Source organism: Mirounga angustirostris, unplaced genomic scaffold, assembly GCF_029215605.1.
Source record: "Mirounga angustirostris isolate CCGP_5_RB_7025 unplaced genomic scaffold, mMirAng1.0.hap1 SCAF_15, whole genome shotgun sequence".
NCBI classification, from domain to species: domain Eukaryota; kingdom Metazoa; phylum Chordata; class Mammalia; order Carnivora; family Phocidae; genus Mirounga; species Mirounga angustirostris.
The window spans coordinates 66,846,434-66,871,975 of NW_026991723.1; the positions used below are offsets into that span (position 1 = coordinate 66,846,434).

Consider the following 25,542-nt stretch of genomic DNA (forward strand, 5'->3'; position numbering starts at 1 on the left):
CCTCATAACATTTCTCCCCAACTACAGTTGTGAGGCACAAGGATTATTCAAAGCAATAGACTTGCAAAGCCTATTTTAGAAAATAATTGCATTTATTAATTAAAGATTTTAAAATATCATTGGTACTAGAATTCACTTTCAAATGTAAAACATTAAGTCCACTAATATATTTAAAAAGGAATATAATGGGTATATATTAAACTCACATTTATATGTTTCAGTAATAAAAATAATTCACTTTATCAATAGAAACATTAAATAAATTCATACTATATTTAATATTGAGCTGCTCACAAATCTTTCCTGCTACTTATTCTAATTAGACTAGCAGCAAAGAGGCTGATACAGAAATATCAAGACATGTTCACAAGCTCAAGGAGAGGCATCCAGTCCTTCTTCTTCCCCACAGCATCTAATCCAATGCTCAACACAAGAGGTGCTTAATAGTATTCACTGATATGAGCAGGATACTTGGGTTTTTTAAATTTTTTATTGTTATGTTAATCACCATACAGTACATCATTAGTTTTTGATGTAGTGTTCCATGATTCATTGTTTGTGCATAACACCCAGTGCTCCATGCAGAACGTGCCCTCCTCAATACCTATCACCAGGCTAACCCATCCTCCCACCCCCCCTTCCCTCTAGAACCCTCAGTTTGTTTTTCAGAGTCCATCATCTCTCATGGTTCGTCTCCCCCTCCGATTTCCCCCCCTTCATTCTTCCCTTCAGCAGGATACTTGTTAAGGAACATTTTGAAAACTTAATTGATACATTATTACCACTCATTTATATTAATAATAAAGCAATTAATAAAAGTTATGAAGGTAATTCATCTTCACTAAAGTTTTTCTCTCCAATATATAATCCCATATGGAAAAAAAAGAATTGTAAATTAACTCCACTCTATATCTTAAGTTACAGAACTCAAAAATTACAACAAAAATGGCACAGAGATTTTAATTAAGTAAAAGTAGTCTATACCACCATCTAGTGGCCTCAGAATATAATAGTACAAAGAAAAGTACTTACCCAGGAATGTCACCAAAATACAAGCATCTAGAGTTTACATGTAGAGCTACTGCCTCTTTCCTACTCAGTTGGGACAGCATGGGATCCACCTCTCCTTCCTTCTGTAGATCTGCATGAGCTGGACCTTTGGACAAAACCATGCAGGAATACCATCAAGTGGACTGTTGCCTTTGCCACCTCATATAATTTCTTCCACCCTTAAACTGATACCGATTTGTTACATGAGATGCAAAACTGCATCTTTATACTCATTAAACCAAATGAGCAATAATTAAAAACTGGTCAGAAAAACCTCATACACTGTGGTTAAGGGTATAAATTTATAAGACAGTTTGGCACTGTTTAGTAAAGCTAAATATGTGCATATCTTATGATCCAGCAATTTCACTCCTAGGTATATAAACTAGAGCAGTGGTTCATAACCTCTAGTACACAGATCCCAAAGGGGTCTAGGTACAGAATTCAGAGGGCCTGACAACTTGGATGAAAAAAAAGGTACATCTTTAATGTCATCAACTTCTAACTGAAAATAAGCATTTCTTTGAATATGAATGTAAGCAACAAATCACAGTATTTTTTGTACATATCACAATATTATTAGCAAGATAGAGACTTTGTAACCAATAAAAATCATAGTTATTGTCCAATTCCATTAACAGATCAAAATTTCTTATATACTTATCACTAATTCAAAATTACATCTCATATCTACTGATAGATCTTGCTATTTGGTACCCTAATAAAGAACTATGCCTATTTCTTTTTGAAGATTTGCTTTTATGTTTTCCAGCTTTTTTGAGATATAATTGACATATAACATTATATAAGTTTGTTTTCTTTGTATCTCTTTTTTTATAATTTATAATTTATTTTCTTTGTAACCCTATTCATTTGTTATACATTTAAAAACATCCAGAGGGAGCTCCTGGGTGGCTCAGTCAATTAAATGCCTTTGGCTCAGGTCATGGTCCTGGGGTCCCAGGATCAAGCCCTGCATTGGGCTCCCTGCCCCGTAGGGGGCCTGCTTCTCCCTCTCCCTCTGCCTGCTGCTCTCCCTGCTTGTGATCTCTCTCTCTCTCCCTCTCTGTCAAATAAATAAATAAAATCTTTTTTAAAAATAAAATAAAAAGTTTAATAAAAACATCTGGAGACTATAGACTCACAAGGTTTCCAAAGGGTTTTAAGACAAAAAAAAGGTTTAGAATGCCTGCCCTGAAAAAATACTTCCGTTGGAAGCCGGAAACATCTACAAAGAAAAAGAGCTTTGTCCATATAGTCAGATGGACAAATAAATTAAGGAATGGGATAGTAAGGAACACAGAAATTAATTACTACAACTACATTAAAATGGGTGATTTTCAAAAGTCTAAGGTTAAAGTTAAGAATTATGTAACAAAATTTTTAAAAATCTGATTCCATTTAAAGAAATGTCTAAAATAGACAAACCAAAACAATATCTTGTGTAGTATTATTTACAAATGTAAATTTTAAAGATATCAATGTAATGATTAACACAAAATTCGAGATCATGGTTAATTCAGGGAGATCAGAGAGGGTGTTATAGAGAAAATGGTACCAGGAAAGACCATGTATTGAGCTTCTAGGTTGCTGGAAATATTTTATTCCCTAAGCTTGGTGGCAGGGGCACAGATGCTCATTTTATTATTTTCTTTAAAATGTAGATACATTAAAGATGCGTTAAATATACTCTTGTACTGGGGTGCCTGGGTGGCTCAGTTGGTTGAGTGGCCGACTCTTGATTTCAGCTCAGGCCATGATCTCAGGGTGGTGAGATCATGCCCCCCATCAGGCTCTGTGCTTAGTGGGGTGTCTGCTTGAGATTCTCTCTCTCCCTCTCCCTCTGCCCTTCCCCCAGATCACACTCACACTCTCTCAAATGAATAAATAAATCTTTAAAAGAAAAATAAAAGTAAAAAAAGAAATGGTAATCTCAACAAATTCAAAAAAATCAAAGTCATACCATGAATTTTAGCTGACCACAATGCTATGGAAGTTAAATAACATACTACTAAACAATGAATGGGTCAACCAAGAAATCAAAGAAGAAATAAAAATTACATAGAAACAAATGAAAACGAAAACATAACAGTCCAAAATCTTTGAGATGCAGCAAAAGTGGTTCAAGATGGAAGTTTATAGCAATACAGGCCTAACTCAAGAAGCAAGAAAAATCTCAAATTAACAACCTAACCTGACACCTAAGGAAGTTAGAAAAAGAAAAACAAACAAACCCAAAACCCAGCAAAAGGAAGGAAATAATAAAGAGTAGAGCAGAAATAAATGATATAGAAGCTAAGAAAAAAAAAACAACTATAGAACAGATTGAAGAAATCAAGAGCTGGTTCTTTGAAAAGGTCTACAAAATAGATAAATCTCTAGTCAGGCTCATAAAAAGAAAGAGAGGACCCAAACACATAAAATCACTAATGAAAGAGGAGAAATGACAATCAACACCACAGAAATATGAAAAATTCTAAGAGAATATTATGAAAACCTATATGCCAACAAACTGGACAATGTAGATGAAATGGACAAATTCCTAGAAATACATAACCTACCAAAAATAAAGTAGGAAGAAATAGAAAATTTGATAAGACCAATTACCAGCAATGAAATTGAATCAGCAATCAAGAAACTCCCAAAAAACAAAAGTCCAGGACCAGACAGCTTCATAGGCAAATTCTACCAAATATTTAAAGAAGAATTAATGCCTTTTCTTCTCAAACTACTCCAAAATATAGAAAAGGAAGGAAAACTTAAGAATTCATTCTATGAGGCTAGTATCACCCTGATCAAAACTAGATAAAGACACCACAAAAAAGAGGACTACCGGACAATATTTCTCATGAATATAGATGAAAAACTCCTCAACAAATTACGAGCAAACTGAATCCAACAATACTTTAAAACAATCATATACCATGATCAAGTGGGATTTATTCCCAGGATGCAAAACAATCAATGTGACATGTCACATCAATAATAGAAAGGATAAAAATCATATGATCATTTCAACAGACACAAAAAAAGCATTTGACAAAGTACAACATCCATCCATGATTAAAAACCCTCAACAAAGTACGTTTAGAGGGAATATATCTCAACATAATAAAGGCCACTTATGAAAAACCCACAGCTAACATCATCCTTAATGGGGAAAAACTGAGAGCTTTTCCTCTATGGTCAGGAACAAGACAAGAATATCCACTCTCACCACTTGATTCAACATAGAACTAGAAGTCCTAGCCACAGCAATTGGACAACTAAAACAAATAAAAGGCATCCAAATTGGTAAGGAAGAAGTAAAATTCTCATGATTTGCAGATGACATGATACTATATATAGAAAACCCTAAAGACTCCACAAAAAAAAAAAAAAAAAATCAGAACGATAAATACAGTAAAGTGACAGGACACAAAACCAATGAACAGAAATCTGTTGCATTCCTATACACTAATAATGAAGCAGCAGAAAGTGAAATTAAGAAAACATTCCCATTTATAATTGTACCAAAAATTATAAAATATCTAGGAATCAACATAACTAAAGAGGTGAAAGACTTGTACTCTGAAAACTTTAAAACACTGGTGAAAGAAATTCAAGACAATACAAAAAATGGAAAGACATTCCATGCTCAAGGGTTGGAATAACAAATATTGTTAAAATATCTATGTTACCCAAAGCAATCTACAGATTTAATGCAATCCCTATCAAGATACCAACAGCATTTTTTACAGAATTAGAACAATCCTAAAATTTATATAGAACCACAAAGGACCTGGATAGCCAAAGAAATCTTGAAAACCAAAAGCAAAACTGGAGGTATCACAACTGAAGATTTCAAGTTATTACAAAACAGCAGTAATTAAAACAGAATGGTATTGGCATAAAAATAGACACATAGATCAATGAAATAGAATATAAAATACAGAAATAAATGCACAATTATATGGTCAATTAATCTTCAACAAAGGAGGAAAGAATATACAATGGGAAAAAGAGTCTCTTCAACAAATGGTGTTGGGAAAACTGGACAGCCACATGAGAAGAATGAAGCTAAACCACTTTCTTTCACCATACACAAAAATAAACTCAATGGATTAAAGATCTAAATGTAAGAACTGAAACCATAAAAATCCTTGAAGAGAGCACAGGCAGTAATTCTCTGACATTGGCCATAGCAACATTCCTCTAGATAGGTCCCCTGAGGCAAGGGACATAGAAGCAAAAATAAACTATTGGGACTATATCAAAATAAAAAGCTTTCAGCGAAAGAAACAATCAACAAAATCAAAAGACAACCTACTGAATGGGAGAAGATATTTCCAAATAACATATGCAATAAAGGGTTAGTATCCAAAATATATAAAGAACTTATACAACTCAACATCCAAAAGATAAACACTCCAATTAAAAAATGGGCAGAAGACATGAACAGACATTTCTCCAAAGAAGACATCCAGATAGCCAACAGACACATGAAAAGATGCTCAACATCACTCATCAGGAGGGAAATGCAAATCTAAACCACAATGATATATCACCTCACATCTGTTAGAATGGCTAAAATCAAAAACACAAGAAACAAGTGTTGGCAAGGGTGTGGGAAAAAAAGGAATGCAAATTGGTGCAGCCAATGTAGAAAACAGTTATGGCGGTTCCTCAAAAAATTAAAAATAGAACTATCCTACAATCCAGTAATCACACTACTGGGTATTTACCCCCCAAAATACCAAAACACTAATTCAAAGGGATACATGCACCATATGTTTATGGCAGCATTATTTACAATAGCCAAATTGTGGAAGGAGCCCAAGTGTCCATTGATAGATGAATGGATAAAGAAGATGTGGTATATATACACAATGGAATATAATTTAGCCATTAAAAGAATGAAATCTTGCCATTTGCAATGACATGGATGGAGCTAGAGAGGATAATGCTAAGTGAAATAAGTCAGAGAAAGACAAATCCCATATGATCTCACTCATATGAGGAATTTAAGCAAAACAAATGAGCAAAGGAAAAAGAGAGAAAGAGACAAAACAAGAAACAGACTCTTAACTATAGAGAACAAACTGATGGTTACCAGAAGAGAGGTGGATGGGGGGGGTGAAATAGGCGATGGGGATTAAAGAGTATATTTATCATGATGAAATAACATAAAATAAATATATATAAAGAAAAAATAAATAAAAATAAATGGTAGACTGAATTTGTTTTACAATCTGCCTTTAAACCCCGGCTGGTTCACTTAGCATCAGTGAATCTGGGGAAATTATTTAATCTCTCTGAGTCTTACCTTCCTCACTTAAAAAAGGTAGATATAGCTTAATTTACAGCATTTTGAGGATAATTAAATCCTGTGAGAAATTGAATAGGAGATTGTCTTAGGCACCTGATATCACTTAACAATGTTCATCTATCTCTAAGTTATAGCTGTGAATTTTACTCCTATCTCATAAGCATTTTCCTTTTAGAAGATCTTCTTGGAAGTTCTAGCTTTCTGCTGGCTAGGAGCAATTAATGATGAGGTTCTAGGGAATGGCAAAACCACAAAGTGAAAGAACTCTGTGTCCTCAATTCAACATGTATAGAAGAGCTACCTATATACTAGGAAAGCTCACTTTGGATTCTGACAAAAAATAAGTTTGAGTCATAATATACTTTTGGTGTTAATTTGTAAAAGCAAATTCGCCTATGTTAATTAATATATTCCTGAAAGAGACTACCAATATTGAGATCTCTGGCTTCCTTCTCTCCTCAACTTCAGGAACCTGGCAATAAAGATTATACCTCACAGATGGAACACTGAAAGTTTCTTTGCAGGGGAAATCTTACTAGACAAGAGAAATAACTGACAGACCGTAACAGTTGAGGTGAGGGAAGTACACTGAAGGTCCAGTTAAGTCACATTACAATAAAGTCCATTACTTAACAAGACCTAACCATACTCATAGAGCGTTCAATTTTTTTTTTGTCTCATTCCAAATATAAGCTGATAGACAGAGGTCATGAAACAATAAATTTTCATAACTTAAGGGTTTCCAGATTGGAGAGGGTCTATTGAAATAACAGATGGGGGGAAAAATTATTCCAAGGCACATTACTGTGAAATTTCAGAAAATCAGGAAAAGTGAGAAAAACATAAAAGCTTCCAGAGAGAAACAAGTCACATACATAAAAATCAGGAATCAGAGTGGCATAAATTTTTCACTAGAAGCTATAATGCAATGAAGCATTACCTTTAAAAATATGAGGAAAAATTATTGCCAATGTAGAATTTTATACCCAACCAAACTATAAATTAAGAGGGTTGATAAAATAAAGACAGTTTTAGAGATGAAGTTCTCAAAAGTTTAATTCCCATGTACCCTCTCCTAAAATTAGGAGGAAAAAAAAAAGACAAGATCCTGAAAACAGGAGGTCGAAACAAGGCAAATTATATTCCCCAGGATATTAGTGAAAGGAGATCCCAGAAGTACTACCATGCCACCTTAGAGAGCAACTAGTCTACACTGGAGCAAGAGAACAATGAATTCCCAAAAGATAACTCTATTAGATGAAACTGATAAGCTGATTAATAGGTTTTAATCACATTGACAAAAAAATGTACACTTTTGGCAAAGAATTTGGTGATTAGTAAATGACAGGTATAAAGAAAATAATAGAAACAAATGAAAGAGAGAGAAAAAAAAAATAGTCCCCCTGCTATTGATGACAGTTATAAGTTTAAGCCATATAGCAGTAGCTTAAACTAGAAGATGATTTCTCTTGTAAAATAAGTCCAGATATAGGCGGTCCACAGCTCCTAGCATGGTGTTCCCTGGTGTCAGAACCTAGGCTTCTTCCCTCTTGTTCCACCATCTCCAGCATGTGGCTTCTACCACACAGTCCAAGAGCTTTTCCCATTATATCCATATGTCAGCATGCAGAAATAAGAAAGGGCCAAAGAGGAGAACCATCTCCCCTACACTGCTTAAGATCACTTACAATTAAGTCATTAATGCTCTAAATAAATGCACTGGCCAGGACTTAGTCACATGACTGCACCAAGCTGCATAGTTTCTACTGCAAATTTTTTAAAACGGGGGCCTGTAGGAGAATGGATAATGATAAAACAGCTAACAGTCTCTGCTACCTCCCTCTAACACTTTCTAGTCTTCAGATCTTACTTTGTTCTTCTTCACAGTATTGATTAAGCTCTGACATATTTTCTCTTCATTTGTTTCCCCTAACCTTTAAGTTCTAAGAGGACAAGAACTCTTTTGTTCAACTCTGTACCCCAGTTACTGCAAATGTGCTTGAAACATAAAAGAAATTTAACAAATATGGGTTGAATGAGTCAATGAGTTAGTTAATTCAAGAGGGGATAAAAGCTAAGAAAATAAATTTAAACATTAAAGATCCAGTCTGGGTATAGATGATGCTTTGTTTTCTCTACATTAGTTAGAAATGGATGCCCATCATCCAGAAAAACTGACTCATCCCCTCTGGAATTATAATTTTTAAAAATCTACTTTCTGCTGAATAGATCATTGAAAAGTCTTTGCACAAGGCACAACTAATTCCCTGGTCCTAATAATGTAAGTAATATGATATTAATGTCTGCAATAATGTAATTATTAACAAGAATGTTAACATTAACATAATGTAGATAATGTAAATTAATGAAATCAATTAACTATTTTTAATGTAAGCATTAGACGCTGCCCCTCCCGGGCAATTCGCAGCAACCGCGAACAGGGTTTTTCTGGCCAAGGTGCCAGGCGGCCCTGAGGACACCCCTGAAGCTCCAGCTGCTGCGTTTGCCACGTTGGGGCCAGTGCCTGCGTCTAATGTAAGCATTAGAAGGAAAATTATTTTGATGGAGTGGTACATAAGAGACTTAAATCCTCTTCCTGAATAAAAGTCAATAGATACTATGTATAACTGAAAAAAATCAAGAAATAGAAAATGCCTATTATTTAAAAATATACAAACAGGCATTAGAAGAAACAGCTTGAATTGCTTAAGGTTTTATTTTGGTGACCAATAACCAGAGACAGGGACTACTGACTAACTAGATCAGAAGTCAGCTGTTTTGCTTTTAAGGTTTACAGAATTATCTAGTTTTAAACAGTGTATGTTTAACTTTGACTTTTTTCACGTCTGGTTCAGCGCCCTCATTCTTCTGAGCTCCTGAGAAATACAGTATTAATTATTTGAAGCCTTCGGAGGTCATGCTGGGGTGGCGATTAGGGAAAGAGGATGCACTTCATGAGGAAAAGTGAAGGCTCCCGGTCTTCACGTAAATCACCCCGACTAACGACCAACCAGGGCGAAAACCTCCACGATTTTAAATGCACAGCATTACCGTGCACGCATCATACTCCCTTCTCAAAGGACAAACACGCATTCTGCACACGAACTCAAGAACCGTTGCGCAACTGCGCATGGAGACGAGGTGATGGGCTCAGAAAGGTGGAACAGGAACGATCCCCGCCTTCGGTCACTCCTAATGTCCCCTCTGACGTTGGGTAAGAATGTCTGAGGAAACAGAGTACCAAAGGCCACGTGCCGCTCAAACGCGCCGGGCGCGGGGCCCGGGAAGGACGCGAGCAGTCGGGGCGGTGCCGCCACGCTCCTCGGCACCAGAGGCGGAGCTCACGCCGCGGAGTCCCGCCCCAGCCTGCGTCCGCCAGGAGTCCAGTCGCTGCTCTTTTCCAGGCGGGTAAGCCCTAACAGGAGGAATCTAAGGAAGAGTACCGGCTGGCTGTCCTTCCCAGCGCTCGAAGCCCCGCCATGCTCGTCCTCCGAAGCGGCCTGACTAGGGCTCTGGCTGCGCGGAAGCTGGCGCCTCAGGTACCGGCCGCGGAGACGCGCCCAAACCGTGCCTTGGGGGAGGGGAGCGGGCGTGAGCTGGGAGCTCGCCGCCCCGCGCATGCGCTACCCGACTTGCTCGCCCAAACGTGTGAGTGCCGCGCATGCGCCCAGGCGGTTCGTCCGTGCAGCTTGCGGGATGGGGCCGCCGCGGAAGTTCTAGTGGCGGTGTCAGGCCCGGAGGCGGGGCATTCCAGGACGCGCGGGAGGAAGCGGGGCGCAGTTCGGGGAGGTCCGGTGACCAGGGTCGCCTCCCGGGCAATTCGCAGCAGCCGCGAACAGGGTTTTTCTGGCCAAGGTGCCAGGCGGCCCTGAGGACACCCCTGAAGCTCCAGCTGCCGCGTTTGCCACGTTGGGGCCAGTGCCTGGTGCTTGCTGGTCGAACGTTCCTGTAGGTTTTGTCCTTTGACAAGCCATCGCCCCCTCCAGACAGAAGGTAGAAGAGAAATAGGTCAACCAGCCGCTGGCGAAAGAACAGGCCTCCCCCGTTTAAACGATATGTACACAACTTCTGAGCGTTTTGCAGAGAACCCTGAAGAGGAGGGCCAGGGTGCCAGTGGTGGAGCATCCTGCCCAGCTGCCCACTGCCTCGTGCGGGTGGTGGCCGAGCCAGGCAGGGCCAGGAACCTCGTAGCAAACAGAATGATAACCTCACTTAACCTTAGATGAGAAAAGCACACAACAGATTTTTGTGATTCATCCTGAACTGTCGGGACTTGGCCTATTCTGTGAATCTACAGATTTTTTCCTTTGATATTGAGGCTTGTACTTTCCTCGAAGGGTATAAGTGAAAGGGGATGAACCTACTCTTGAGACTGACTCTGCTGAAGACTGAGGAACCAATGATGGCCCATCAACCCAAGATTAGCAATCCAGTCTTAATCTTTCCTGATTGACACTCTACTGGGGCAGGGCCAAGAGTTACTCCTTACAGCTTTACTCTGAACTTTGATTATTAAATGTCAGCCAGTTGTTCTAATTGGAAAAAATTCCAGTGATGAGTTATATTCTCAGGGTCCTGGGATCTAACCCCACCTCTGGCTCCTGACGTTAGCACAGAGTCTGCTTGTACCTCTCCCTCTGCTCCTCCCCACCACCACCCCCACCCCTGGCTCATGTGCACTTTCTCTCTCTCGAATGGATAAATAAAATCTTTTTAAAAAATTTTTTTAAAAAAGCATAGTAACTCAAGACAATTGTGACTCATTGAAATTGGAAGTCAGTGCTGAGGAAAATGAGACTTTCTTTGGAGATTAGGGAGCCTGAAGCACTCATGTTTCCTTCCCTAGCATACTAGTCCTGTATTGTGGTTGCATAGTTCTAGTGTCCCTCAACAAAAATCACCTACCCCATCCCACACACATACACATCTCATTGCTTCATTGCTGTTAACCTCTCCCTGAGCTTTCCTATTGTACTCTTCTGCGAAAGGTAATAAAAATGTGTGCCTGTGATCACTTATTTTGTTCCCCAAATACAAATTCCCTGAAAAACAACTTAAAAGCAATTGTCACAAGTACCCCGTTGGCCTATTTTTGATACATTTATATTTTATTTATAATATTTTTAAGCTATAAATATTAGGCAGTTTTCATTTCCATAGCATTTTGTTATTAGAGTAGTAAAATGGCACAAAAAAGAATGTCTGCCAAACATAGGGGCTGCAATTGTTTTTGATGGCAAATGTCAGTCAGACAATAAGAATATAACTCATCATAGACATGAATGGGATGAGCTCAAGATAGATGATTATAATTCAGCCTTATACACAAGTAAAATACATACACTATTGTGCTTTGTAAAAAAAAATATATGTCAGAGCAAGAAGCATACTGCTTTTGATTGTTGGAGCAGGTAGTCAGCATAAGCCCAAAATTCATCCATAGCTTTACAGGTATGAAAACTGTTATAATAGATTATGCTGGGTGTAATCAGCTTTAGGAAATATGCACATGCTAATCAAACTTATGTAAGATGGATTTGTAAACTAGAATACCATATGAGTGTGTCTGTGTTTATATACATATATCTGTGTGTACATTTACACATATAAACACATACATATACACAGAGGATAATTTCTGGCAGAGCATTTCCCACTGAAAGTTCAGTTCACTCAGAGACCCAAATTAGAAATTTACATAGTGAACATATGACTATTACAAAAGGAACTAATGGTTCTTAAAAAGTATTTCCATTAACATGGTATAACTGGGTGGGTTAAATGCCCTTCTTCAGACTGCATCTATAATTAAAAACATAATGACTCAGGAGTACCTGGGTGGCTCAGGTGGCTAAAGTGTCCCAACTCTTGGTTTCAACTCAGGTCATGATCTCAGGGTCCTGGGATCTAACCCCACCTCTGGCTCCTGCCCTTAGCACAGAGTCTGCTTATACCTCTCCCTCTGCTCCTCTCCACCACCACCCCCACCCCTGGCTCATGTGCACTCTCTCTCTCTCAAATAAATGGAAAAATAAAATCTTTTTTAAAAATTAAAAAAAAAAAAAACTGACTCAAGACAATTGTGACTCATCGACTTTTTTTCCTTTTTCTAGCTTTACACATCCTATGACTATATTACAATGCAATTGGATAGGCCATAGTTTCCTATTACATTAGTTAAATTCCTATCCTATTTTTATTTTTTTAAGAGAGAGAGAGAGCACAGTGGGGAGGGGCTGAGGGAGAGGGAGAGTGAGAATGTTAAGCAGGCTCCATGCTCAGCACAGAGCTGGAGGCAGGGATCTCACAACCCTTAGATTAATCTCAGTGGCGATCAAGAATTTGGCGCTTAACCAATTAAGCCACCCAGATGCCCCTCTATCCTATTTTTTGACCAGTGGTTTACTTCATTGAATTTAGGAAATACTTTGACCTGACCAGCAATTTCCATTGTTTTAAGAACCTAAAAAGGAAGGAAGGAAGGGAGGGAGGGAAAGAGGAAAGGAAAGGAAGAAAAGAATTTTCTGCTAGTAAACACATTTCCATTGTGCCAGCCAAAATACTATATATTTTATAAAATTGTTTTTAATGCTTAACTCTAACACATACATATACTATTGACTAAAGATGGAATATTGACTAAATAAGGGATATTTAAACTATTTGCAAAACTTATTAGGATCCTAATTGTAGCTTTTGGGTAAAGAAATTGCCCCAGCGGCTTCTTAGAAGAAACTTCTCATGAAAAAGCAACTAGAGGTAGACTACCTACAAGGACATGGTAGCTATATATTTGGAATACTTAAAAGTAGTTTTCTTTACGGATATCTCTAAACAAATTATCTATGGAGAAAGGACCACAGAGTACAAACAGATTGTGAGTCTACTGAGTGTCGCTTGTTTTCAGACTCAGATTTGCTTGTAACATGATATTATAAGCCCTACTTTCCCAAAATATTTAAATTTGCCTTATCTTTCTTCAGGTGTGCTCATCTTTTGCTACAGGCCCCAGACAATACGATGGAACACTCTATGAATTTCGTACCTATTATCTTAAGCCCTCAAAGATGAATGAGTTCCTGGAAAATACTAAGAAAAACATTCATCTTCGGACAGCTCACTCTGAATTGGTTGGATACTGGAGTGTAGAATTTGGAGGCAGAATGAATAAAGTGTTTCATGTTTGGAAGTATGGTATGAGTCATCAGCTTAAGTATTCAGTACAGACTTTCATTCTGTTAGATGTTACCCACAACTTAGTGACTTAGTTCTTGGATCTACGTTACTATAAATACATACAGGTGAAGTAAAACTTTTAAATAGCAATACCAAAAAATAAATTCAGGGATTGTGCCTCCCAGTGGTATACCTGTAGTAACCCATTGCTGGAAACATTTATTAGCATATGAGAATGTGATAGTGAGAAAATGGCATCTCAGATTTCAAGTCATAAAATTTTGAACCACATTTAATTCTTAGGAAAAGTTAAGAATAGCTTATTGTAAAGATGGTTTATGAAAAATTTAAAGCAGTGATTGCAAGAACCCAAGTGGGTTAAGATCATAAAAGGGGAGTAGAATTTTTTTTTTTATTTTAGCTATAGCTGGATATCAGTGTTTTAACAGAAATCATTCTAATGTCTAGGGGCTTTAGTGAAATAGAAGTTAAAAGGAGATGATAGTAAACTTTGAAGCCCTCACCCTTCTGTAAGATATAATAAATCTGTCAGGTTTCGGACCACTTTTGTTTTATTTCTGTACCCCAGAGTTTCAAGGAATTCACTGTCATGATACTAGCTTAGGGAAGTAAAGGAAAAAGAATTAGAGTTCTTCCCATATTGAAGCTGATCCATCCCTGGTTTAGTAGAGGAAGGAGTATGGTTACTGGAATCCCCAGAATGTTTGTTACTCCATTGTTTAATCTGTCTGAAGTCTACAGTAGTACATCATGATATCCAAAAACTTTTAATAATTTCATTTAGTATTTGGTCATCAGTGTCCAAAGTTAATAGTCATAAAATAACATGAAAAGTGCTCATTCTGTACTTAGCATGTCCATAGTCTAGAGGTTTTCCCAATTGTAGTAGAATAAACCCCATTAAAATACAACTTATGCTTTAATGCACCGCCAGTTGAATCATATCCCAGTTAAAAAAAGAAAAAAACAAAACTGCTAGTAGTCCTGATAAAACTTACTTAAGCTCTAAGATAGATGTTATTCCTTATCCTCAGCATAAACCATAGAAAACTATTACCCCGTTCATCTTGCGAGGCCCTAATAGTTAAATGTAGTCCTGGGCCCATATGTTAGCAAATATATGTACTTGTTTGGGAAACAAAGAGAAGAGAAATAGTACTGAGTAAAAGAAGGGATGACAGGGGCGCCGGGGTGGCTTAGTCGGTTAAGCGGCTGCCTTTGGCTCAGGTCATGATCCTGGGGTCTTGGGATCAAGCCCCACGTCCGGCTTCCTGCTCAGCGGAGAGCCTGCTTCTACCCTCTCCCTCTGCCTGCCGCTCTGCCTACTTGTGTTCTCTCTCTCTCTGTCAAATAAATAAAATATTTTTAAAAAATAAAATAAATAAAAAGAAGGGATGACAGAGAATTAGCACTATTTCTTTGGAAGCTGTTAGTTCAAAGCAGCAGCTGTCAACGTGCACCTTAATTTCATTCACGTTAAATGTGATTCAAGGTGTATCTTGACTTGATCACCCACCACCATCACCACCACAGAAAAATACTCTAAACTGCTGCTATAATTTAAATGCCTCAATTAAATTAATAAGAATAGTTAATGTATATTGAGTTCTAACGAGTTGCCAAAAACTGTTGTGTACTAGTTCATTTAATCTTAACAACCTTAAAGGGAGATATTATATCATTATCCCCATTTTACAGAGTTAAGAAATAGGCACAGAAAGATTTAATAACTTAACCTAAGTCACACGACTGCCTATTAAGTGGTAGAGCCTATAAAGCCCACTACATGACATTATCATTAGTTGTTGACATTTCTACTGCCCTTTCAGGCCATGAGAAATTTGGGGACTGATGTCACATCTGTATGTTATCTCCAGTGATATAATACGGTGTCCTGTGCCCTTGATGAACACTTGGTGGATTGATTGAAACCCAGAAAAAGTACAGGTGATTTTAAATCAATAATTTTTGGTTTTCTTGCTCCTTCTTTTCCCATAGATAATTTTGCTCATCGAACTGAAGTTCGGAAAGCATTGGCCAAAGATAAGGAATGGCAAGAACAGTACCTCATTCCAAATTTGGCTCTTATTGATAAACAAGAGAGTGAGATTACTTATCTGGTGCCATGGTGCAAACTAGAAAAGCCTCCAAAAGAAGGCAAGTTGCCCCCTCTTAGTCACTTTGAATTCTGATAGAGAAAAAATTAAAGATTTTAAGCTATAAAAACTCAAGTTCTGCTGGAAAAGAAGTTAATCTTTGTTTAATATAGGAACATATGTTGATTGTTCAGATAAAAATGAATTGGTGCTCTTAGCTTATCTTTTAAAAAAATGACCATTGAATAATGAAGTGTTTTTCCATATTGGTATCTTACTGATTCTTAAAGCTTAGCTATATTATAGAAAAAGTTGACGTGGTCAGTAAAGGTTGAGAAGTTGGGCCTTAGGAGCAGAGAACACATCTGTGGGTAGGTGAGGGATAGTATGTGATACTTTGTCATAATTTTAAAATAATATAAACTTTTAAATATAAAAGTATTTTCCCATAAACTACAACTAATCTTAAATCTTAAGTATATATTTGCTTATAAAATTGACTAGGGGAACGAATTAACTGGAACTGCCAAGCTGCATTACTGTAGTCTAACTTTCATGTCTTCCTCTTTCTTATTTCTCAGTTTGAAAGTAATTCCTAAAGATTTGTCTTCTTGCTGATTTTACTTCTTGCTGACTTAAAGAAATTATTACCTCAATCCAGTTTTAAACAAAGGTCAGATTAGAAAAAGCATAAACTAATTTAAATGTTTTATTTCCCCCATTATTCCGAACTTCGTAGTGCATTTTAGATTATAAGAGATTTGAAGAATCTGATTTAGAAATTTATCCTCTTAGCTCCCCCTCAGCTTTCAGCACTAACTAAATGAACTAGTTGGCTTCTCAGAAAGTATCAAACCTTAGTTCTTTTCCTCTATGCTATTCATGATTCTTCAGTAACTTTTGCGTGTTTTTCTTTTACTTTCTAAATCTACTTGTCCCCTGGTTTCCTTCTCTTCACCTAGCCTCTACTTCCATCCAGAAGGTAAAATGCTTTCCAAGTAATTACCTGGATATTTAGGAATAATAAAACCATCTCCTTTAGAATTTTTTTTTTCCTCAGAACTCAGAGACAGTCACCTCGGGTTCATTATTTGCTTGCTGTTCCTGTTGGATATGGAATCTTACAGGGGAAATTATATAGAGAGATAAGTTAGTAGAAATTGGTAAACAGAATGGAACTATAAGATACTGGGAATACCTCCTTATTCATTTCTTTTATAAAAGTATAGACTCAGGCAACTAAAAAATACTATTACATTATAAATTCTCACTTTATTGACAAATTTTATAGATTAAAAATAGATAATACCTTAACTACAGATTCATCCATTTTTGTCTGTTCTGTATGATAAGTTTAACGACTGACCCTTAAACTAGGACAAGGACTTTCTAAACATAAAAGCAAAGAAAAACAATGCAAATTATTAGTAAATATGTCTAACATGTTAACATGTATACAGGTATGATCCTCAAAATCTACATGTGTAGTTAGCCTTCCACTGGAACCAAACTAAACATGATTGGAAATTGCTTGAATGTGTTCTATAAAATAATTATTTTTCTCCCTATTCTAGGAATCTATGAACTAGCTACTTTTCAAATGAAACCTGGTGGGCCAGCTCTGTGGGGTGACCCATTTAAAAGGGCAGTTCATACTCATATCAATCGAGGCTACACAAAACTAGTTGGAGTGTTCCATGCAGAATATGGAGTGCTCAACAGAGGTACAGTTGTCCATTTCTTCTTATGAAATTGCAAAATATATGGGTGATCCACATTAAGTTCCTTTTGTCAGTTTGTCTCTGTTCTCATTATGGAGTATATTTTGCTTTTTATTGCCCAAGTTTCAGCTTTGTAATTTTAAGGGTTGAGCAAACCTGTTTTACATCTTATTTAGAATGTTATTCACCTTATAAAGTTTTTTTAAATACTGAACTGTTCTTTTCCCTGATACATCAAAATGATAAAATTGTAAATACTGGAAGGAACCTGAAAAAGTCACCTGTTTCTTTCATCACCTTATTTTCCTCTGAATGTACTTTTAATGATTTTTTTTTTCCTTTTTTCAGTTTTATTGAGCTATAATTGACATATAAGTTTAGGGTATACAACATAATGATTTGATATATGTTGTAAAGTGATCACCACAATAAGTTTAGTTAACAGCCATCACCTCACAGTTACAAATTTTTCTCCTTATGATAAGAACTTTTAAGATCTACTCTCTTTCAGCTTTCAAATATACAATGTAGAATTGTTAACTGTAGTCTTCATGTTGTATATTACATCCCCAAAACTTATCTATCTTGTAACTGGAAGTTTGTGCTTCTTGTAATTTTTTTAAAAAATTTACTTATTTTGAGAGAGAGAGAGCACATGTATGCAAAAGAGAGAGCGGTGGGGAGGAGCAGAGGGAGAGAGGGTCTTAAGCAGACTCCACACTGAGTGTGGAGCCCAAGAAGGCACAATCTCAAGACCCTGAGATCAAGCCTGAGCCAAAACCGAGTCAGGCACTTAACTGACTGCACCATTCAGGTGCCCCTGTGATTTTTTTTTTTTTTTAATAACATTACTTGGGGTAGAAAGATTGTTTATGGGTAAAAAAGTAATACGTAATTATTATAAATATTAAAAACAAGCCCAAAGAAAAAAAATATGGTTAATCAATTTATTTAATAAAATATCTATTTGGGATATTTAATTTTTTAAAGTTGAATGATATTCCAATCAGAATTTCAGAGAGTTTTCTTGTGGCAAACTCTGAAAAATGTTTGTAAAATTTATCTGAAAGGATAAATGACTAAGAATAGCTAATGAATATTTGAAAGACTTGTAATATCCAGTTGCCTCTTCATCTTCTCCACTTTATGTCCAATGGACATATCCAAAACTGAGCTAATCATTGCTCAGAAAGTCAACTTCTACTAATATATATGTTATAGATGTATATTCAAGTTGGAAAATATATGAAGAGGAGAAAAAAATTTTAGATGCCTATCTCACACCATAATGCTAAAATAAAATCAAGATGGATTATGGATTTCTTTTTTTTTTTTAAGATTTTATTTATTTATTTGACAGAGAGAGACACAGCGAGAGAGGGAACACAAGCAGGGGGAGTGGGAGAGGGAGAAGCTGGTTTCCCGCTAAGCAGGGAGCCCGATGCGGGGCTCGATCCCAGGACCCTGGGATCATGACCTGAGCTAAAGGCAGATGCTTAACGACTGAGCCACCCAGGCACCCCTGGATTATGGATTTCAGTTAAAAAATTGAATTCATACAATTACTAAAACAAAATACAGATGAATTTATTTAACAATGTGTATGGAAACAATATTTCTAAGCCAAAAAGCAAATGAAGAAACTATGAAGGAAAAAAAGAATAATTTTATTATAAAAGAATGATTTTATTATACAAAGCTCAAGCTTTGTGCCTCTCAAAATATCTTAAATGAAATCAAAAAGCAAAAAATACATACATACATACTTCTACAAAGGTAGACACAGATGACTACCAAAAATATATTAAAGAAGATTCAGATTAAAACAATAATGAGATGCCAGTTTTTACCTAATAAGGATACATTATATAGATACAGTATTAGATAGGTCAAAGAAAAATGAGTTAAACTTGTAGGGTTCATATCTGCTTCATCTTCCCTCAAGAAAATTGGCAATATAAATAAAAAGGCTTATCTGTTTGTATTTGACATTTTTTAATTTTTTATTTTTTTAATTTCAGTATAAGTAACACACAGTGTTATATTAATTTCAGGTGTACAATATAGTGCTTCAACAATTCTATACATTGGGGCGCCTGAGTGGCTCAGTCGGTTAAGCGGCTGCCTTCAGCTCAGGTCATGATCCCAGGGTCCTGGGTTCGAGCCCCGCATCGGGCTCCCTGCTCGGCGGAGAGCCTGCTTCTCCTTCTCCCTCTGTCTGCCGCTCTGCCTACTTGTGCTCTCTCTCTATCTCTGTTAAATAAATAAATAAAAATCTTAAAAAAAAAAAAACAACAATTCTATACATTACTCAGTACTCATCATAAGTGTACTCTTAATTTCCTTCACCTATTTCACCCACCCTTCCACCCACCTCCCCCCTGGCAACCAAAGGTTCTCTATATTTAAGTCGGGGTTTTTTTTTTCTTTGTTTCTTAAATTCCATTATGAGTGAAATCATGTGGTATTTGTCTTTCACTGATTGATTTATTTCACTTAGCATTATATCCATCCATATGTTGCAAGTGGCAAGATTTCTTTTTTATGGCTGAGTAATATTACACACACACACACACACACACACACACACACACACACCCCTTCTTTATCCATTCATCTATCAATGGAACGTGGGTTGCTTCCGTATCTTGACTACTGTAATTAATGCTGCAGTAAACACAGGGGTGCACATATCTTTTCAAATTCATGTTTTCATATTCTTTGGGTAAATATCCAGTAGTGTAATTACTGGATCCTATGGTAATTCTATTTTTAATTTTTTGAGGAACCTCCATACTGTCTTCCACAGTGGCTGCACCAGTGTGCATTCCCACCAGTGGCGCATGAGGGTTCCTTTTTTTCCACATCCTTGCCAACACTTGTTGTTTCTTGTGTTTTTTATTTTAGCCATTCTAACAGATGTGAGGTGATACCTCATTGTGGTTTAGATTTGTTTTGATGATGATGAGTGATGTTGAGCATCTTTTCATGTGTCTGTTGGCCATCTGTATGCCTTGTTTGGAGAAATTCATGTCTATTCATGTCTTCTGCCCATTTTTTAGTTGGATTATTTGTTTTTTGGGTGTTGAGTTATATAGGTTCTTTATATATTTTGGACCTCCTTGGGATGATTTTGTTGGGGACTCTCTGTGCCTCCTGAATCTGGATTTGTTTCCTTCTCCAGAGTTTCCAGCTATTATTTCTTCCTAAATTTGCTGCCCCTTTTCTCTCTTTTCTCTGGGATTCCTGTAATGTGAATGTTATTACACTTGATGGTGTCAGTGAGTTCCCTTAACCTATTCTCATTTTTTTAATTAATCTTTTATCTTTCTCCTGTTCAGCTTGATTGCTTTCCATTACAGTCTTCCAGCTCACTGGTCCATTCTTCTGCTTCCTCTAATCTACTATATATTCCCTCTGGTGTATTTTTTAATTTCACTTACAGAGTTCTTCATCTCTCACTGGTTTTTTGTATTTTCTCTCTCTTTTGAGGGTCTCACTGAGATCCTCCACTCTTTTCTCAAGTCCAGTGAGTATATTTATGATCATTACTTTAAATTCTCTATGAGATATATTGCTTATCTCTGTTTCATTTTGTTCTCTTGCTGGATTTTGTCCTGTTGATTCATTTGGGACATATTCTTCTGTGTCTTCATTTTTTCTAACTCTCTGTGTCTGCTTCTATGTGTTAGGCAAGTAATGGCCTTATGAAGAAGAGCTCATGTAGTGCTCCGCAGTGCAGTGTCTCCTGTTGACCAGAACCTGGCCCTTCCAGAGTATCTCCTCTGTGTGTTGCATATACCTTACTATTGTGGCTGAGCCACATTTGCCTTCAGTCCAGTTGCCTGCAATGGCGCTTTTTGCCAGTTGTGGGCAGGGTTTGGTTCCTGTGTTGTTAGGAGGCCAGTCTGGGGCTGCCTTGGGCAAAAAGCCTTAATTTTTTAAATTAGTTTTGCTAATATTAAGGAAATATGCATGGATATGTAGGTGGGTTTAGTTATACAATAAGGAAATTTGAAATGACATAAAATATATAGCCATATTTAAATAATGAGATTAAAGGTTTTTTAAGTTTCCAATTTACTATAAAGGACATGTATAACTTCTACAAGAAAAAAATTATTGAAAATGTGTGTGCACACACACTGTAATCTTGGGGCGCCTGTGTGGCTCAGTCGGTTAGGTGTCCAATTTATGATTTCGGCTCAGGTTTTGATCTCATGGGTCGTGAGATTAAGCCTTGCACTAGGGTCTGCACTCAGCGGGGAGTCTGCTTGAGATTCTCTCTCTCCCTCACCCTCTGCCCTTCCCTCTATCCATGCACGTGTGTGCTCTCTCTCTAAAATAAATCTTTAAAAAAAAAAAAAATGTGTACACACACTTTTTAATCTTAATCCATTCTTAGTGTACTAGGAGAATGGTAATATGCTGAGTATAAATCAGTACTTAATATCTGGAGGACAGTGTATAATATATACACTGTATATTTGTAAGTGTATATATATATATATATATATGATATACGCTTTGGTTCTCTCAATTTAAATTTTAGGAATTTATATTAAGAAAATATTCAGATCCAGACTGCCTGGGTTTGAATCCCAGCTTCACCACTTATAACTTTGTGACCCTGGGTAAGTTACTTAACCTCACTGTACCTTAGTTTCCTCATCCAAAAAATGATGATACTAATAATCTACCACCGAAAATTATTATGAAGACTAAATAGACTAAATGAGTTAATACATGCAGAATGCTTAAAACCAGGTCTGGCACGTAATCAACACCCAGTAAATATTAGTAGTAGTTGTCATCAGCTTTGTTATTATTATAGATATATATGTAGATGCTACTCTAATGAGGTTTCTCTCAGTATTATTTACAATAAAGAAACATTTTTATGTAATATGCAGATTATCCAGAAAAAAATATATGTATCTACATCATGTATTTATATAACCATAAACTTACATGTTTATGTGTGTATAAATATTCATAAAAATACATATATATATACATAAATATGGAAAGAGATACAGCAAATATAAAAGTGGCTTTTTTTCTAGGTGGTATAGAAATGACTCCTCTTTTCTCTTTTTATCCACATTTTCCTATACAGCTAACATATCTTACATCGGAATTATTAAAAATTTTAAAATATTATACACAAAAAAATTTATTCCATATTTCAAAAAATATTACAATATTAATCTAATCAGTCAGGGGCTTGGATAAAAAGTTCTTATATCTATAGGGAGGAATTCACATAGCCATTAAAAATTAAGGTTACTGCCATGGGAAATATGCGTTGTTGATTTTTAAAAATCTACTGGTAAGTGTAATATATAGTACGACCCTAATTTGATTTTACTCATTTGTTTAAAGGAAATGCAGTAAATGTCAATAGAGGTTCTCTCGAGGTGGTTAAAATTATGCTACTTTTTATTTGCTTCTTCATATCATCAAGATTTTCAGTAGTAAACACAAATCTTTTATAATCTTCCTTTTTTAAATAAACTAAAATGTATTAGAAAGTCATGAAGCCTCATTATAGACTTAATTGTGTTTAGTGTGTTATTTACTTTCCCTTTCCAGATTTCTGTTTCTTCATCTATAAAACCAGTTTGATTAATTTACAAATTTCTCTCCCGAATCTCTGACCCCCTCTGAAATCTTATTACTAACATACTTAATTTTACCTTTTTGATATCCACTATTTTGATCTAAAGAACAAGACTTAATGTTTCTGATTAATTTTTCTGTATTTCTTACTTGTAGTAACGCCATAGTCTTTAGACGCTGTTTTTGGTTTATTTCTGCAGTTCATGTTCTTTGGTGGAATGAGAGTGCAGACAGTCGTGCGGCTGGGAGACATCAGTCTCATGAGGATCCCAGGGTTGTGGCAGCTGGTAAGCTATTTCACTAGGCATGAAGTATTCGAACCACAGATTCGATTCAGTCAATAACTTTATATGCCTTCTTATGAAATGTTTTTTTCCAGTTCGAGAAAGTGTTAACTTCCTTGAGTCTCAGAAGAATATGCTTCTGATTCCTATGTCATTTTCACCATTGAAATAGTTTTTCATTGAAATACGAAGCATTGCATTAACTGCTATAAGATGTGTCTGCTAATGGTACTTAAACTCTCCCAAGAGATTCTCATTTTTATATGAAGGAGATGGTAAGTTAATTTGCTATGTCCTTTGCATTTTTAAAAGCTGCCTCTGTCCATTGTCACCACCATGAGGAAATAGTTCTGTTCATTTTCCCTTTGGCATTTCAGTATCTGTCATACATTAAGAATTGTTGTCATTCCTACAAGATCTTGATTTTTCATTTGTTTCAGAATATCTCTTGTACTCTGTTTTGACAACCCTCTGCTTTTAAAGCATTTCCTTATGTTGAAATGATTATGTCACATTTCCATGCCTATGATAATATTTCTAAACTATTTATATACATTGTCAAACTTTTCATGTCTATTTTTCTGAAATATTAAAAGTTTTTGTCCAGTAAAGTTTATTTTGTAATACTAAATGGGATTCATAAAAATATTAAACATGTTTATTATGGAAAAGTACAATATCATCTGTATCATCTCTATTAATTTTGGTTTTTACATTAATAATTACTTATGTGGAAAATAATGTTATTAGATCCTCATATTAAAAACTGTTGAAGACTCATTGGTTTATATGCTGAAATGTCTTCATTTACAATTTATTTTACTAACTTTTACTTCACTTTGGATTACTATTTAACAAAGGTACTTGAGATAATCTATCTGTGATAATGAGATATTTATGGTTATGGAAATGTTTGCCCTAATAAAAGCCTACAGATACATTCTGATTCTTTTTATTGTGTTTTATATTTGTGTCCTCTTACCTGGAACTATTATGTTGCTATAAAGGTAATGAGACAGTAATAAATATACTGTCTTAAGTATTAAGTTACTTCAAGTAAATAGCATGCTAATAACCCCACAAGGAGAATTTCTTCAGTACTGTCACAGATGTACTAGGATTTTCCTACAAAAAAAACTTTAATTTTTATTTTAGTTGAGTACCTCAGCATTCTTAACTAGATTTGGTACTTACAAGCTCTTATGGTAGTCTATATTTATAGCTATATGATTTTATGTTTCTAATATATATTGCAAATACAACATAGTAAATTATTAGCTATCTGAGGGAAAACTGAAAAACAGGAAGCATATTCACCTCTCACTTATCTGGTCCTCAAGAATTCAAAGGACAGATAAGTTTTCCTAGTAAGGCAAAGAACATCATAACTCTGGAGGTAAAAACCTATCAGAGAGGTTTTGAGTTTTGACTAAGAGTCTTCTAGCTCAATTATATCTTTGAAAGTTGTCACTTAGCAAATTAGGTGACAGTGGTGTTATTTGCAGTCAGTGTAGACAGATTTTCTCTCTGGCATAAGATCAGCTCGGTGTCATGAAAATACACAGCTGCTTCTACCTTTCCCTTTTTCCTTCATCTTTACATTACCTAGAACACTTAGAAGAGACAGGGGCTCTTTCATCCAATCCATAGCCCTGATGGAGATTTAGAAAGCAGCAACAGATGGGTGTTCTTACCATATCCCACACAAAACTGGAGAGCCAGTACATGACAGTCTACACTCTGCTGATGAACTGCAGGTGCTTCGCTTCACTGACCCACGCCTGGATCAGGAACACAACAAAGCTGGCTGAGATGAAGCACATTTCAAAGATAACACAGGTGGGCACACGCTCTTCCTGGAGAGAGAAAGTCAGTGAGGATCTGAGGAGTCACTGATGCAGTTGAGAACACAGTCAAGGAGGACACACACACACACATAAATGCACACAAATATCTGATGAATAGCTCAGGGAAAAACATCTGTTCAATAAATAAATACATTTCTTTTACTCAGAGTTTAAACATGATTATTTTCAAGTCAAAAATCTGAAAAACAAATGCATAACATCTCATTGAGTTAAACAGTCCAGTACTGGGGCGCCTGGGTGGCTCAGTCAGTTAAGCATCTGCCTTTGCCTCAGGTCATGATCCTGGGGCCCTGAGATGGAGCCCCGCATCGGGCTCCCTGCTCACTGGGGAGTCTGCTTCTCCCTCTCCCTCTGCTGCTCCCCCTCCTTGTGCTCTCTCCCTCTCTCTCTCCCTCA

The 25,542-nt window shown here is 36.4% G+C and overlaps 1 protein-coding gene across 1 annotated transcript; it reads left to right on the forward strand.

Moving 5' to 3' along the window:
* The first annotated feature begins 9,679 nt into the window (after positions 1-9,679).
* On the forward strand, positions 9,680-24,218 carry LOC135362689 (protein NipSnap homolog 3A). Its single transcript, XM_064579301.1, has 6 exons — positions 9,680-9,897; positions 13,342-13,552; positions 15,554-15,712; positions 17,226-17,375; positions 23,195-23,281; positions 23,374-24,218. The coding sequence occupies exons 1-6, from the start codon at positions 9,838-9,840 to the stop codon at positions 23,448-23,450; spliced, it is 744 nt and encodes a 247-aa protein (XP_064435371.1). The 5' UTR covers positions 9,680-9,837; the 3' UTR covers positions 23,451-24,218.
* The last annotated feature ends 1,324 nt before the right edge of the window (positions 24,219-25,542 follow it).